General features: G+C 34.7%; 2 protein-coding genes across 2 annotated transcripts; one reads left to right on the top strand and one right to left on the bottom strand.

Moving 5' to 3' along the window:
• Positions 1 to 2626: 2626 nt before the first annotated feature.
• LOC120327991 (uncharacterized) lies at positions 2627 to 3698 on the bottom strand. The gene has a single exon (XM_039394364.2). The coding sequence runs from the start codon at positions 3616 to 3618 to the stop codon at positions 3046 to 3048; it is 573 nt and encodes a 190-aa protein (XP_039250298.2). The 5' UTR covers positions 3619 to 3698; the 3' UTR covers positions 2627 to 3045.
• Positions 3699 to 6908: 3210 nt separating this feature from the next.
• LOC120328203 (galactose-3-O-sulfotransferase 3-like) lies at positions 6909 to 12876 on the top strand. Its single transcript, XM_039394631.2, has 8 exons — positions 6909 to 8002; positions 8746 to 8910; positions 9130 to 9329; positions 9587 to 9683; positions 10024 to 10139; positions 10676 to 10823; positions 11064 to 11180; positions 11369 to 12876. Exons 1-8 carry the CDS (start codon positions 7889 to 7891, stop codon positions 11693 to 11695), a joined length of 1284 nt encoding a protein of 427 aa, XP_039250565.2. The 5' UTR covers positions 6909 to 7888; the 3' UTR covers positions 11696 to 12876.
• The last annotated feature ends 2773 nt before the right edge of the window (positions 12877 to 15649 follow it).

Here is a 15649-nt window from a genome sequence, read left to right as displayed (position 1 = left end):
TTAGTGTCTGAATTTGAATGGTTGAACCTCTGAAAGCTTTTCATACAAGTAGTAGTAGTAGTATAACATACTGTACATACGGTATATACTTTTTAGGACGAACATAATATTGAAATAATTTTTACTATTCTAGAGTACATATTAGATTTCTTTAATGAATTCTGATTTTTGAGGGTTAGATTATATTACATTTGCTTGTAAATAGCAAACATTCGACAGGTTTCAGAAATTCACATTTCTCCTAATATAGTAAAAAATGAAAACACATTTCAGCCAAAACATAATAGGGCTGGGCATGTCGAATCGAATAGTGATTTATTCGAATGGGTTCAGACGAAATAAAACAAATTTCTTTTTGTGTGTGACAACTCGCGAACTGAATAAGTGATAGATTCTATGTTTTTATTAATTTATATATCTGGAGGGCACATGCAATTACGTTGTTGTATGAATTTAAATATCTTCCAAGTATGCGAAGCAAATTCGAAAATAATATTAAATTCGATTTTGGAGTAATCAGGTGTTCAAAAATGCCCAGCCAATCATGAGCAAGGAATTGTATTTTTGCCATGATGACATAATCCACTCCACCATGAGGTTCAGTATGAGACAGAACAAAGTTTGCATGTCCTATCTTGACAACAGCTGGAGAAGCTGAAGCTAGATACCCGGTTGAGACCATACCTATATTTTTGCACATTGACTCAGAAGAAAATGGAGAGCAATATGAATAAATGTAAAATCAAAATTTTGTCCCAACCATGACACCAAATGAATAAAAATTGTACTATATGCTCTATTGTCTATGGATTGCCCAAATGTGAAGGAAATACTAATGAGTGAGGATTGAAAATATGTTCTGATTTTGGAGTTCAGAAAAAGGAGTTGCAAGCATTTAGCATTGTTTGTAACGCTATATCTTTAGAAATAAATATAACCAAACTAACCTCCTAAAATGGAACCAGTCAATAAAACCTATGTTTATAAATTTTTTGTTCCAGAAACAAACGCAACATGTCAAAATCTTTATTAGTACCAAGTTTACAAGTTGATTAAGCTGAACCAGAATATCCATGTACCTGCGTGCTTTTAATTTAAATTACATGATGAGATGCGTAACAAAGGCGGAATAAAAAATGCTACTCAATTTTTAATGAAATGTCCACATGCCTTGGGGCGACTCCTTCCATCTTCAAAAAAGCGATTGATTTTTCACCAACAAAAATATCACCCCAATAACAATTCTAACAGAAATAACGATTCAGCAGAAAAACCACTATGGACACTTCGCATCCAATAACTAACTTTATGGAAATTTTTACTACTATTACAAGCTTGCTATTATTACCAGATTTCAAACTATATAGTTATAGCCAAATTTGACAGAACATTTGCCAATACGTTTGAGTAATGATTAGATTTAAAGCAGGGGTGTGCAACCTTTAAGACAGAAGGGCCAGATACAAAGAACTGGTTCAAACCGCGGGTCGCACCTTTATTTAACATGGCTTCCTAGTATAGACATGAAAATTTTGGAAATTGATCTTATGACATGCGCTGTTCGCTCCGCACAGGCTCAGGTATGAGCTCTGCAACGTAAAGTGATTGGAATTACTCGCACGTACTAGGTTAAACTAAAATAGAAACTCGTTTCGCGGGCCGCGCACCATTCAAAATTAGCACTTCTCCGCGATGAGTATCGTCGATTTCAACATGTGTTGCACGTGAGCAGTCGTTCAAGGCCCTCAGGGACAACATGCAGCATCAGAAGTAACATTATAATGAGACATTGTATGTGTTGACTTTTAAGTAAAAATATAAAACATGATTGTGAAAAGAAAAACGCTTTATTGCTCGCACGGAAATGTAATTGAAAATATGTACCTTTTATGGCTCACTTGATCACAAAGGTTCCCGACCCCTGATATTCATAGTTTGATGACCTGGATGTTGGACTGTACACTTGCACGAACGGGTAATTAATTATCCCAGCAGAATTTGAATCAGGACAAGCGGCAGCCAAATGATACCATAGCAAACGCGTTGTAAGCTTAGTACGATGTGTCGAAAAATATTGTCAGTTGTAAACGCATGTTTGTCCGCCTACCCACATGTACTGTAATCAGTGCCAGCTTATTCATTTCTGTTGCCTCACAATGCAAACTCAAATGACATTTTGAATTCTGTGTTGCCATGTAGGTGCATTATTAATCTGATTATGTTGCATCGGTATCGATACGGTGTCCGCACATTTGATCTAACCTTTGCTCGTAACAAGTGTCGCTAATACCTCTCTAAAAATGTTTTATTACACATATCTTCATCAACCGCGAGAGCTGGCGAACTGACAGGCGACAGTAGATCATCTGAATTTCAAACACGATTTGAAATGAAAATATTTTGTCAATCTTTGATTGTGAACCCGCGATAACCCATATCGCTGTTAGTTACTACAGTACTTCAAGATATCTTCCGCCGCTGCTCTATTCACGGCGTCATCAACGCTTTGTAAATAAGCGGCACGTGACGACGACAAGAATACGTTTAAAACGCGCGCCACACTTTGAACGGCTGTTGTTAAAATTGGCGCCTTCACACTAAATAGGGTAACAAACAAGTAGATGGGTTTATACTAATGATAATATTTATTTCATTAAAAAGAAAACGTAACGACGATAATAACAAAAAACTACATTTTCAAGCATGATCAAAGAGAAAACAAAAAGGCCCTTACTAAAAGTGCGTTTATTTTGTTTTATAAACGGTGAGTCAAGCTGAAAAAATAGAGTTCTGTCAAAAAATCTGAATATGGAGTACACTCTGTGGAACTACTATACAAAAAAAGCTCAATGAGGTCAAGATTCACTTTGATCCTCATGGAAATTGATTGTTTACCATGCTCCAAAATGAACATGACAGAATATTCATCCCCCAAAACAGGATTACAATATAAAAAGTAAGCAGTGCGCCCGGTGCTTTTCCATTGGCTTCAACTCTTATAAGCATGTAACGCTATTGTAAAGTTCAAGTTTTATGTATATTGATTTATTTCTTGGATTTCTTCTGTCCGGTCTTTTTAGGAGTAGCTTTCTTTGCTTTCGCTTTCTTTTGTGGGGACTTGGTGGATTTTTTAGCGACCTTCTTTGCTGCGGGCTTTTTTGTCGTTTTCTTTGGCGTTTTTTTCGTGGTCTTTTTTGCAGTTTTTTTCTGTGTTGCGGCTTTCTTGGCGGCAGGTTTTTTCACTTTTGTTTTTGTGGTTGTTGTTTTCTTGGTTTTTAAAGCGGCTTTAGCTTTAATCGCTTTCTGTTTTTCTTTCTGAGTTCTCTCCAGTTGCTTATCCTTGTCTTTTTGCGCGTTACTCAGTTTGAACGATCCAGCAGCACCGTTGCCTTTTGTATTAGCCAGATATCCAGCTTTGATAAGACGGGCTACATTCTTACGAAATATAATTCTTTTGTCCTTAGGAAGGTTGTACTCTGCGGCAGCATATTTCCAACATTTCGCGAGAGAAGTCCCTCCTTTTGAAGAACCTTCATGTTTTACAGCTTTGATTACCATAACCTGGTAAGTAGGGTGATCCTGCGATTTGCTCGCCTTCTTGGTTTTTTGAGCAGACATTTTCAAGTTTTTAGTTTAAAATTAAATTTTCAGCAACCAAACGCGTACTTATCGCACAATATTCTCTCTCGAATGCGCATTGCCTTTGCGACAACCTTTTCTATATAATATATGACGTCACATCGAGTGCGCGGACGTCAACGGAACGGTAAATATTGCGAGAATTTGGCGCGAGAGAATTTCTTTCGTGATAATTTTGTGTTTGTCGGTTGTAGAAATACCAATATTTTTTAAAATGTATAATATATCTAAACTTCATTCGAGGACAAAACAATACCAGAGAGTCCATTGAACCCACTCTTCGTTTTTCGTAATTCTAAGTTTAGTAGAACGGCGTTAAATGGCTTGGTAAAATGAACATGTCTGAATAAAAGAATATAAAACTTCAATATTCTAATAAATGCTTCTAAAAATTTCATTTTCATCTTTGTTTCATAAAAAATGCTTTTACATACTAAAAATAGTATCGTTTGGTACTGCAAAATTTTCTTTAAAAAAAAAAATTTGGTTTCGTTAGTGCTTAAAATTGATTTGAAAAGTCAACATTCAAACACAATCTTTTCAAAAACCTAATATGTTGCTTGTTGCTTCGAATATGATTATATATTTTATCCCTTGATAAATATTTAAAAAAAGGTATTTTTCAGAATAAAATGAATATCTCATTCCTATTATTTTCAGAAATTAAACAAAGAACATACTTTAACGCGATATCCATTGTATTGTTAACTCTTAGTTACTTGAAGCAAATGGCGAAAATGACTTCACAAACGTGATTGAAAAGTGTTAGTTGTTCTTATTTGAACCGATAATTTTTTACGTATAAAATCTTATACTTCCATTTGAAATTAATGAAAATGATTTGTTCGGCCTATATTAAAACCGATTTCAGGGAAATTTTCGAATTTGATATGTTTTGCATTTAGTTAGCTTCTTTCCAGATAGACGAGGTGGGTGGGAGATAAAAGAATTTAAGTAAAAGTAAATGTGTGTGAAGTTTTAGGTGAGATTCTCGTGAATCACCCCCAAAATTTCATCTGTGATAATTTCAACTTGAAGAATTCTATTTTTAAATTATATCAAATTTTTCCATGAAGCAACAAACAGAATATATGAAAAAGATTTATTGGAAATGCTTCGCTGTGACAAAAGTGAGTTGTAATAGGCAAGCAAAGTTAGATAATCGTCAAACCAAGATAATATTACAATAGGTAAGATACTAATAGGCCACATTTTTAGCAAAGTCAAGAAAGTTAGATCTCAATTTCACTTGATTATCCTCCTGTCTTTTAAATAATTATATATTCTCCAGGTATGGGGTGTAGATACCGTGGGATATCAGTTTTCTTGGAGTTGTTCAACCGTGTACTTGATTTTACTCCAAATAAAAGCTAACCTTACAAATTTAACAAATGTCTTTGTTATTATTGACACTATTATTGTAGTATATGTCTACCCTGGTGCTGCTGTGTTAGGAATGCTCTCTGTCAATCTCCTAATCAATGATATTTTGTAAAAATCAATACTAATTTCAAAGTGGATATATGAATCGGATTTACACAGCCATATTACTTTTCTCACATGTGATGTAGTTATTAAATGGATACTATAGATGGATCGAATCCTGATACTTAACTGTAGTTGTAATAAAATTGACGAGAATTGCAAATGTTCGAACCCCAAAGCGAATAGCAATTTATTAAATAGAAATAAATAATAAAATGGCGCTCAATTTTGAGATATACAATTCACAAGTCTGATGTCAATATTTTCAAGATTATAACAACCAAACTCCTGCAGTGTACGCGATTATAATTCAAATTGGTTTGCTTATTGGTCAAATATAGGATTTTTTTTGATAGCTGTTGTAGATATATGTATATAGTAAGGGGTGTGGTGCGAGGGCAAATATTGCGACAAATATTTATATTTTCGTTCGTTTTTTAGTTTTTGATTTTGTTACTATTGCGGAATTCGTATTTAATTAAAAATGTAAGAATACATAATTTCTCAATTTATCATTTCTAATTGGTTTTTACATGAATAAATTTTACAGTAGTAGTATAAATGTATGAATAATAATAATGACGAAAAATCCTATTCGGTTGAGCTCTGATTGATAGGTAGTCGAAACTGGTAGTTAACGCCTAATAACTTATGTTAATTTTTTCGTGCGTCATTCCCCATTTGAAATCGTCTACGCTTTGCAAAAAAGCGCCATCCCGTGACCTAGACGAATAGACGTTGAGAAGGCGCGTTCATTATTACAAATTGGATAAAAATTCTGACATCAAGTATTTTTTCGAATAAAAAAAAGTGTGAAAGGTCACTAGATCGATCATGATCCAATGCATTAATATTTTCTCCATCGGTACATAAACGCGTTTATCGGCGGCGTCAAATTTATAAATTTTTAAACTTCAAAGAAGCATCATATATGTGATTTAGTTCGCTACGATGTTTGAATTTGCAAAATTTTGTTGAAAAACGTAACTGCCGTACATTTAAAATTTTGCAGTCAGTATACACTTTTCAAGACGATTATAGGAAAAGGTTCATTGAGCTAGAGCTATGGGAGTATTTTATAATGTGGCACTACATCCTTTGTGACGTAGACGCAAAACGGACAAAAAATACCCACATCGCTTTGTTTAAGGTGGGTAATGGCGGGCGAGGGCGATCTCTAAAGTCTAAAGACAAGAACTGGCAGCGCACCAGGGCTATGTGTGTTTCCCCGAAAGAATTATCCCTATACTTTACTATTGCAAAATTTATGCTTATTCTGAGAGTGTTTTGATGTGTTGGCGCATATAAACCGGTTTACATGTTTGAAACCATCATTTTTAATAAAAATTAATCAACCATGTGTCGTTTGCAGGTACTGATATAGCTAAGTTTAGCCTTGTCCATCGGAGCACTTGCGAGATTCATTTTTGATTGCTGCTGCAATTAAAGTAAAGCTCCGCGGAAGACTTAATGACAATTAAGTTTATCAATTCACAATTATTTTCTTGAAACACAACTGAAAACTGACGAATATCACTCAAAGCTACAACAACGAGGCAATGTTTGCAACTATGCTTGAATATCTGTTTGAGCGACAGAAGTGTCTTAGCGGCTGGGTGCAGAAATTGCAATTGTTATCTGTTGCGTCATTATTGACTTATTGCTGATTGCATGTTTACGGAAATAAACAAGGAAACTGATGCTTGGTGAAACATCCATAAACGCTGTTCAGCCAATACATACAGTAAGGAAGATAAAGCGTTAGCCAACTGAAAGGTTAATTGTTGCAATAATTCATATCTGCTCGCGTAGCACTTGAAAAGCTTCGCGTACTAGTGGTGCGCGTACCACAGGTTGAGAACCACTGAGCTAGAAAATATAAAATAGTTATAAACATTAATTAACAAGAGAGCTATGCTCAATTATATGAACACGTCACAAGTTTTTTTTATCTCGACACATAAAAGACGAATCTCCTGAAGTCCACAGAAATTTTTGAAATAAGTAATAGCCTTCTGGCTCAATCTTTAACCACTGAAAAAGCAATTGGTCCAGTATTCGAAGAAAAGAGAAAAGCGATTTTATCATGACGAAGGAGAAGAAAAACAAGTGCAGCAACATAATATTGAAACGATCGTTACGTACACTGACGTGTCCATTAACAACAATCATCACGATGAAATGGAAGCGTTGCAGGTTGGAATCTCAGGTTTAAATTCACTGCTGCCATCAATCAAGGATATAATAATTTGGGTAGACTCAAGCCTAACTTTCAGCCTTCAGAAAAAAACATGTTATCTTCAACATATCTAGGACCGCAAAACCCGGTTTCAAGGCATACTACCATATGACCGTAATCTCAAACTCTCGTTCCGAAGATTTTTTTGGTTAATACGACTCTATAATTATCAAACATATGTGAACTAGATGGGGGTGATATTTTTTTCATCAAAAAATATTTAAAGGGAATTTTCTACGCATTGATTTATTACGATGTACATATATTACGAATTATTTTAGAATTGCAAGCAATCACTTCCGATAGTTATATTACTTATTTGAGGATCCATAAATTGATATTTATATATAAAAATATACCAATAATATAAATTTATATCGACCATTTTGTTTCGATCTCCGGAAATACAGGCGTGTTAACAACATTAAGGTGTAACAACGAATTCAATACCTGGCCTATTAAATATATTTTAATGTGGCAGATTCGATAATTTGTCGTTAAACGTGTGTTATTTAGTTAATCGTTATGTCAAAGAGTGTTATCTTTCTAGTGGTAATTTGCTCTGGTATTATTTTTCTAAGTTTTATTTCTATTCGGGAAAGCATATTTAGGTCTATAGAAACAATAAAGACTACTCAGGTGTGCTATTCGTATTAATTTTTTTTTTGTCGAAACGTATTAATTACGACTACTCAGGTGTACTATTTATATCAATTTTATGAATTTACTAAACAAAAAATGACTTTTTCCGTGAACTTGGACATCAGGGAATGAGGCTCATCAAGGTTTCACCACGATAGTTTGCGAATTTCATTCGATTGGTTTGAAAAGAAGCCATGGTAATATAAATATAACGATGTTGCAAGACTTAAACGAATCGGTAACCGAAAAATTACTCGAAGATTTTTCAATTCAATGCTTTTTTGTCAATAACATTAATTATAAGAAATTAACATGTTTTCAGCTCGAAGATATATTTATTTTGGGTATAATGTCTCTTACTATAGCTATCATTGAGAGTTTGGGTTGACAAACAACACCTTATTGGGGTAACAAACAAGCATTAGTGCGTCTATCGTTAATTATTTTATTGAAACGACGGGGTCATGGGAGGTTGGCATATCTTGTCTAATTTGTTGCCACATGAATGAGATAATACGCACGGGGTTTGAATCTAAAATCTCGGCGCATCATCGCAAACAGAGTCAAATACAACCTCTATAAACTGGGCATGTGAAAGTTGTACAATTTTGATATGTCGTTCTATATATATATCTCATAATGTGCGATTCGAACTGTTGCTGTTTGGCCTTCATGTCTATATATTTGAGCATTGTCACCTGGTATTATAATACTATTAGTTGTTTTTATTGCTATTGCAGCATGAAGAAACATCGGTTCAAATAGATTCACAAAACCACACTGTAGAATGTGAGGCAGCACAAGGAATTGTGTTTGTAAAAACCCATAAAACAGGAGGCACGAGCGTGAAGAGATTACTGACGCATTACATACAAAATCGTAAACTTGGAAACAGCTCTGAAACGGTTTGTTGCACGAAAAAAATGGTAGTTTACTGTGCTAGCCTGTGATATGTAGGAAGGAATCACACTCTCTGATGGTTTTAAGTGTTGTGACGTCACAAAGTTCTATTTTTCCTTTCTTGCTCATCTAGGTCGTATTCATATTATACCTGATACATTGTTCCATTCATTCAGTAATATCATTATAAAGTGAAGTGTAAAATGCCTTAATTTTGTTTTCAGGTAGGCGGAATACCGATTCCGTTCTATGGGGGATATCCTGGCCATTTCCGAAGTCAATTTGCTAGCATGGTTGGTTCTCCGTTACTCGCGGAATATAATTCGGGAAGATCTAGTCAAAGTATCCCACGTATGAGACTATTGATTGGACATTTACGTTTTGATAAAGACGAGTTGTTTTCAATAATGAGAAAAGATGTTAAGTGAGTCAGATATTAATTAAAATATTTAGACAGGTAATTAGACTATGATAGAGGAAGTTAGTATGAGTAATGCGGAACACCGCCATTGTCCTGTTACCATTTGCTTGTTTACTCACACGAATGAAGAGTCACCACCAAGCTACTCGCGTGTGTGTTTTTTCCCCATAACCCAAATGCAGTGGACAAAGATCAAAGAACGTAGATGCTCCTGTGGGATACGTTGAACTTATTTTATAATAATATAACTTTCGTTTTAGGTACATCACAATAATTCGGAATCCTATTCGTCAATTTGAGTCATCTTTTTATTTCTACTATGGCCTTTACAAAAAATATACACAGGGGCAAATAAAGGTAACTCCCGTAAAATTTTAATTGATCTCAAACATTAACAATTAAATGAATTGACTTTCTTCATGTTTTCCTAAAATGTGAAAAATATTCGTATACCTGTCAATAACGTTCGAACGAGAAGATAACTTTTATTTATCTCTACTGACACTCGGAGATGTTGAAGTAAACCCATGCTCTCCAATACTTACATATATCTTCGATAAATACATATATTTTTACCAAGTATTTCAAGTCAACTAAGGTGATGCATAACAAGATTTAAGTGCAATTCAAACACTGTTTGGTGTAGGGTTTAAATAAAACACAGAGAACTAATTACTTTATCACTCTTTTTAATCAGATTGCATGCAAAGGGGAACCATATTTTCAGATTTTGAAAAAATTTGGAGTGGAATATGCAGACTATATAAACACAGTAACGGATGGTTTATCTAAAGATACTGCTTGGTATTTCAGGTAAATCTTTAATTTTCAGACAACTATGGGTGTTGAAAAACGAATCTAGATGAGTTACTGAATTGCAAGCGCCAATAACGCGTTTCTGTAATAGAAACATGCAGATCCAGTTATAATATGAGGATGTTAAACAATTAACACTGGGCTTGAAAACACTGTAAGAGAGAATTGTCGAACTTGGTATGAAATTACACAACGAAGAAGTTTTCAGAATACTCCGGCCCTTTTTGGCCCAAAAATTCGTTCACATTAGGGAACTGCAGTATGCAATGTATAATGTACTGAGAAAACCTAATACCAGGACCGAAAAGCTTTTTTAGTGATAACGAGGAAGAAAAGAGTCTACTGGAATCAATAAAACAAGACTACGACTGAGTGAAGTTACATTTCTTCCATATAAAATATTTTCAATGCCCACAAACTAGTTTATCATTGTCACAAATGGTTACGTTATAGTAAATTCAACGTACATCAGCAGGGAAAAGACATTACAAACGTCGGTGATATTTTGGCAAGTTTTGTATTTGCGTTTTCAGAAGCACCAACTATCAATCATACGATCTTGGGCTAGATTCAGACAATCAAACTGAAGAATATGTAATAAATAAAGCAAAAGAACTGGATTCTGTCTTTGATTTGGTGATGCTTACAGACTACTATTTGGAATCATTGCTTTTATTGAAGGTACAATAATTATTTAAGCAAAGCAGATGCACACTGCAGCAAAAATAGGATGATGACAGCTGATATACAATTCATAAAACCATTTTGGTATAAATTGCATGCTTGAAAATGTACATTTTAAGCATTATTGAAGTGCAACAGGATATTTCAGTTCATTATCGTCATCTTTAGAACCGAATCTCTCACATAAATTGAAGATTCCTAATTATTTGAAACACTTTTGTATTTTATAATCTGAAGGAAGTGTTGTGTATGGAATGGGAAGAATTAATCGGTAGATATCGCAACAAAGGTCGATACGAACCTCACGTATATACGAAAGAGGAAGAAAGGATTGTCAGATATTTGAATAAACAGGTAGATATATAACTCTCTGAAACCCCTAGTCTATGGTGTCCCGGCTACAATAACTGGTCGACTTCCAATATGGAGATGCCTATTACAATATGAAGGTTTTACTCACATGGTGTTTGCTGTTGTACTGATGTTAATTGCTAATACCCAACTGCTTATGAACTACTCAATCATTTTATTGTGTTTCTCAGGATATTTTACTTTATGATTATTTTAACAATACATTTTGGACAAAAGTTGAAAAATACGGATTTGAGCGAATGAAAAATGATAAGAAACGTCTTCAAGAAATGATAAGAAAATTTGAAGATGAAAGAACGGTCGCTAAAAGTAGGAGCAAGAGAATAACAAAAAATACAGTACACAATACATTTCTATCATCTACAAATAATAATGAAAATTACATCAGCCTCTTGAATGAAAGAATTCAAGAAAGAACAAGCAAACAACTGAATGGAGATATGGTGAAAGCAATGGCATATTATATGTATGATAATGCCGGCTGGTGCCCACAATAAAAGCTTCTAGCGGACAGTTAAAAACTCATTATTAATACGTAGATGATTATACGCAGAGTGCGGATTAAGCAGTTATGACGAATTACAAAGTAGTTTCATTGAAAGAGTCTTTTTGTTTAGTTCATAAAACTTAGTCGTGGCGGCCTCTGACTACTGAATATCTCTTATTTTATGTTTTTTACCGTTTTATACACAGTTCTGACGTCTCCACGGAATATTATATAATATTAGCCTCAATTGCCGTTCCGCTCTGTCGTCTCCATATTCTCGTCAGTAGGTGAAACGTTGTTAAACCGCAAAATCAGTATTTTCCATTTTTTAAATGATGCAATGCAAGAAATAACATTGATTAGGATACTTATCTGTAATCCTATGGATGCCGTTGCAACTCTGTGCTCATGTATTAGAATTATGGAAGATGCAGAAGCAGCGACATCCGATAAAACACAAACCAACGTGGTGAAGAATGCTCGTAAAGTAACTTGGGGAATATAGTTCAGGTTTTGTCGCTCCAGAGTTGATGATTTCATGTACTTTAACAAAGGATAGATGAATAAAAACAGCAATATGGATTCCATAGTTGCAGAAATGGTTCCAAGTATTACGAATGCCACCCAGTTTGGAATTACAGAAGAAACCAAAATGCAGCCAAGCGTGTCCACTCCTTCATGTTTTTGAGTCGCGATAAATAAAGCTGCATTAAATACTACTAATACTACAAGTATTATACCGACAGCAGTGCTAAATTTTTTGGCGTGCCTCGGGCCCCACCTTTCAATTGCAGAATCCAAGTATAATGTCCTCTGTCGTAACCACATCATGGTATAAGTACAGCCTAATGACAAAGATACAGTAATACACTTTGCATTGATTATCCCGTCACATAAATGTGGTAGAAAATCACCAGCGACCAATAATAAATAATATAAGACTGAATCACAAACAGATACGAAGGCGCCAATAGAGATGGTTATCAACAACCAAAATTTATAAGTTTTTGCGTTTTCGTCTACTGGGTATTTTGGCGGCTTTGACGAGACCAATAATCAGCATGGTTGTAAGATATATTTCAACAATACAGAAAATTGTATTATATGCGTAAGCTGCGGAATACATATCTTTTAATCCTGATGTTTTGTTTCTTTCTAATATAGCTGTGAAAATTTTAGTACAACGTGAAAATTATTTTTATAGTTTCAGATTTCGGTGCTATACCTTATGGCCAAGTGTGGGTATATAGCCTATTAAATAGAATTTCAAATTACCCGCTGCCCTGGAGCGATGCTCGATAACCATTTAGGCTACTCCTTGGAATACTCCTCCTGCATACAATACGTAACTAAATATGCAGGAATGTATGCGACTTTGAAGTATTGAATTTTTCTCAATAGAATAAAAGTTCAATTTATTATTTCTCTAAAGAATGGGAAGAAATCTTAAATTATGCGATTTCTAATACAGTGAAATTTCAATTTTAGAAACTCTTGAACTACCCTGCTAATTGGGTTGAAACTTCTATATGCATTTTTCGCCTTTCCGTTGATTACGCAATCCGCCTTCAAACGTGTATGAGCAATCCTACAGCACTATGGCCCTGAATACCCCTCGATCTCATATCGCATTGGAAAGTAACATGGTAAAATATAATGGTCCATCAAAGCATAAAACCGACGATTTTGGGAAATATTTGATGTTAAGTCTTGTGAGAGAAAATAATAATAGACAGATTTTCACTCAAAGTTCTTGAATCCCAAACTTTTCACGTTAATTAGAAACTTGTGAATATCTCTTCGTAAAGCAGGTCGGGCGTTTCAGGGCAATTTGGCCTACTATTTGTTAAAAATCGGACCAGTTTGAATTGAATTTGAAAAATAAGGGTAATATAAAGCAAAAAAAAAATCACCAACGAATCTCTTTGGTTCAGTCTATATTAAGACGAATTTAATAATTGTTAGGCTATATGGAAGTAATTTATTTGTTCATCAAGTACACGTCCTGCAGAAATTGGCAATTTTTTATCTACAAGTTTGTTCAAACACCAATTTGATATTTTTCTGTTCTCTTGCTATCCTGTAGATTGTAGAAGAGATACGACTCGTTTGATATAAAGTATAAACGATTGTTTTCCATTCACTGTCTTATTTACATGAGTGCACACAACTGAATTAATTAAAAAGGTCTTTTTATAATTTATTAACGATAATGACATGACAAGTAATCTGTTATCGTTCACCATTTGGTATATTTTGCTGAAGAAGATAGAGCTAATTAGTGAGAAAATCCAACCATATATATTATTAATAACTGCAAATCCCGATTGCTTATATTAACAAGAGAGCACTGCTCAGATGTATGGACACGGAGGCCAAAACGAAGAAGTATCAAATCTTTCACATTACCGGTAGTCTGACCACCAGATCACTGAGATGTGATCACGGAACCACGGCACGGTATGCAATTTCAATTTTGATGATGTTATCACACAAAACTCGTTAACTATTCTAAAATAGAGTTGTGCTATTATCGGTTCCATTACATTTGAACCCACGTACATTTGAACCCATGACAATTGCACCTGTATGCTATTGCACCCATGGAATTTTTTTTGTTTCACGGATAGTTAAACCCATACTAACCCTAACCCATGGGTTTTAGCACCCGCATATAGATTGAACCCGTGGATATACGCATGGGTTCAAATGTACATGGGTTCAAATGTACGGTCACCGCTATTATCGCATAATATATCACATACGTTGAAAATAATAATGTTCTCCCATGTACTGGATCGAGTACCACAGAGTTTCTACTACAACCAGAAGAACTATTGTTGTTATTGGTATATGTTTTACGGCGCTTATAACATCAGTGGCAGTTTGCGCCATAGAAAAATTCGAATTTAAAAAAATCCTCTACTAACATATTATACAATATCTACAAATAAATCAATTTTAATAAATAGTTAATCCTAAATATTTCTGACCGCAGATTAAACCAATTCAATAACAGTTTCAACGAGAATATCGTTCGGAGACCGAAGACTTATCGATCGAAACTGCGGTTTCGAATCATGACTCTATAGTGACAACGCGTGTCCCATCACTAATTAATTAATAACTCGCTAATTATACGACATAATTCATCCAAATTCATAATTCATCAATAGGCTTCTGGTCGAAGATATGATGAATGCACATGCAAAATTTGAAGAAGATTCAACCTCGCCTTCTTGAGATATCGCGTTCATCTAACAGACAAACAAACAGACATACAGACAGACAAATACCTATCAACATACTTACCGATCTTAAGATCGATAAGTAATAATGTCCAATAATGTTTTAATGCCATTCCATTTGGAACAGGTGGGGAACCCGAAAAGTTACGGAACGCCGTCTCAAACGTGAATGACGGTGTCAAACGGAATCGCATTGTCGGATAAATGACCCTAAATTTGACTTGCACATCTTCCGTAACATCTCTGAAAAGCAGACCCGCCGTCTATATATTAAAGATAGCTTCATAAATATTTGTTTTACCACGTTTTTTATCAGTTTTGTTTTAAATAAATATATAGTTTTTTATCATTAAAAACGTTAGAACATAGTAACAAAATATGACGACATTCGCACTAGAATTTTCTCTCTCGGGTTCTCGCCCTCGCCGCAGTTAGGAAATATTTGCGATGTTTCTCATGGTTGCAAAGCATCGAGTGGATGGTTATATGAGTCCTACGTTATATACACGGTCTGCAGCACGCACGACTAAAAACTAATTGTCATTGTTCACCAACTGTCTATAGTTCTGCTGCCTGAATTGTATTGCTTCACTTGTTATGTTAATGATTTAGGTTGAAGAGTGGAATAATGACCTAACATTGACGATCGTTTGACTTTCGGGCTCATGCAGGCCCTAGCATGTTGAGCGTTGCGGGTTGATGTAAACTATTGTGTT

This window comes from Styela clava, chromosome 7 (genome assembly GCF_964204865.1).
Source record: "Styela clava chromosome 7, kaStyClav1.hap1.2, whole genome shotgun sequence".
Taxonomy (NCBI): domain Eukaryota; kingdom Metazoa; phylum Chordata; class Ascidiacea; order Stolidobranchia; family Styelidae; genus Styela; species Styela clava.
Note: the sequence above shows the minus strand (reverse complement) of the source record. Positions and strands in the feature narration are given on the sequence as shown.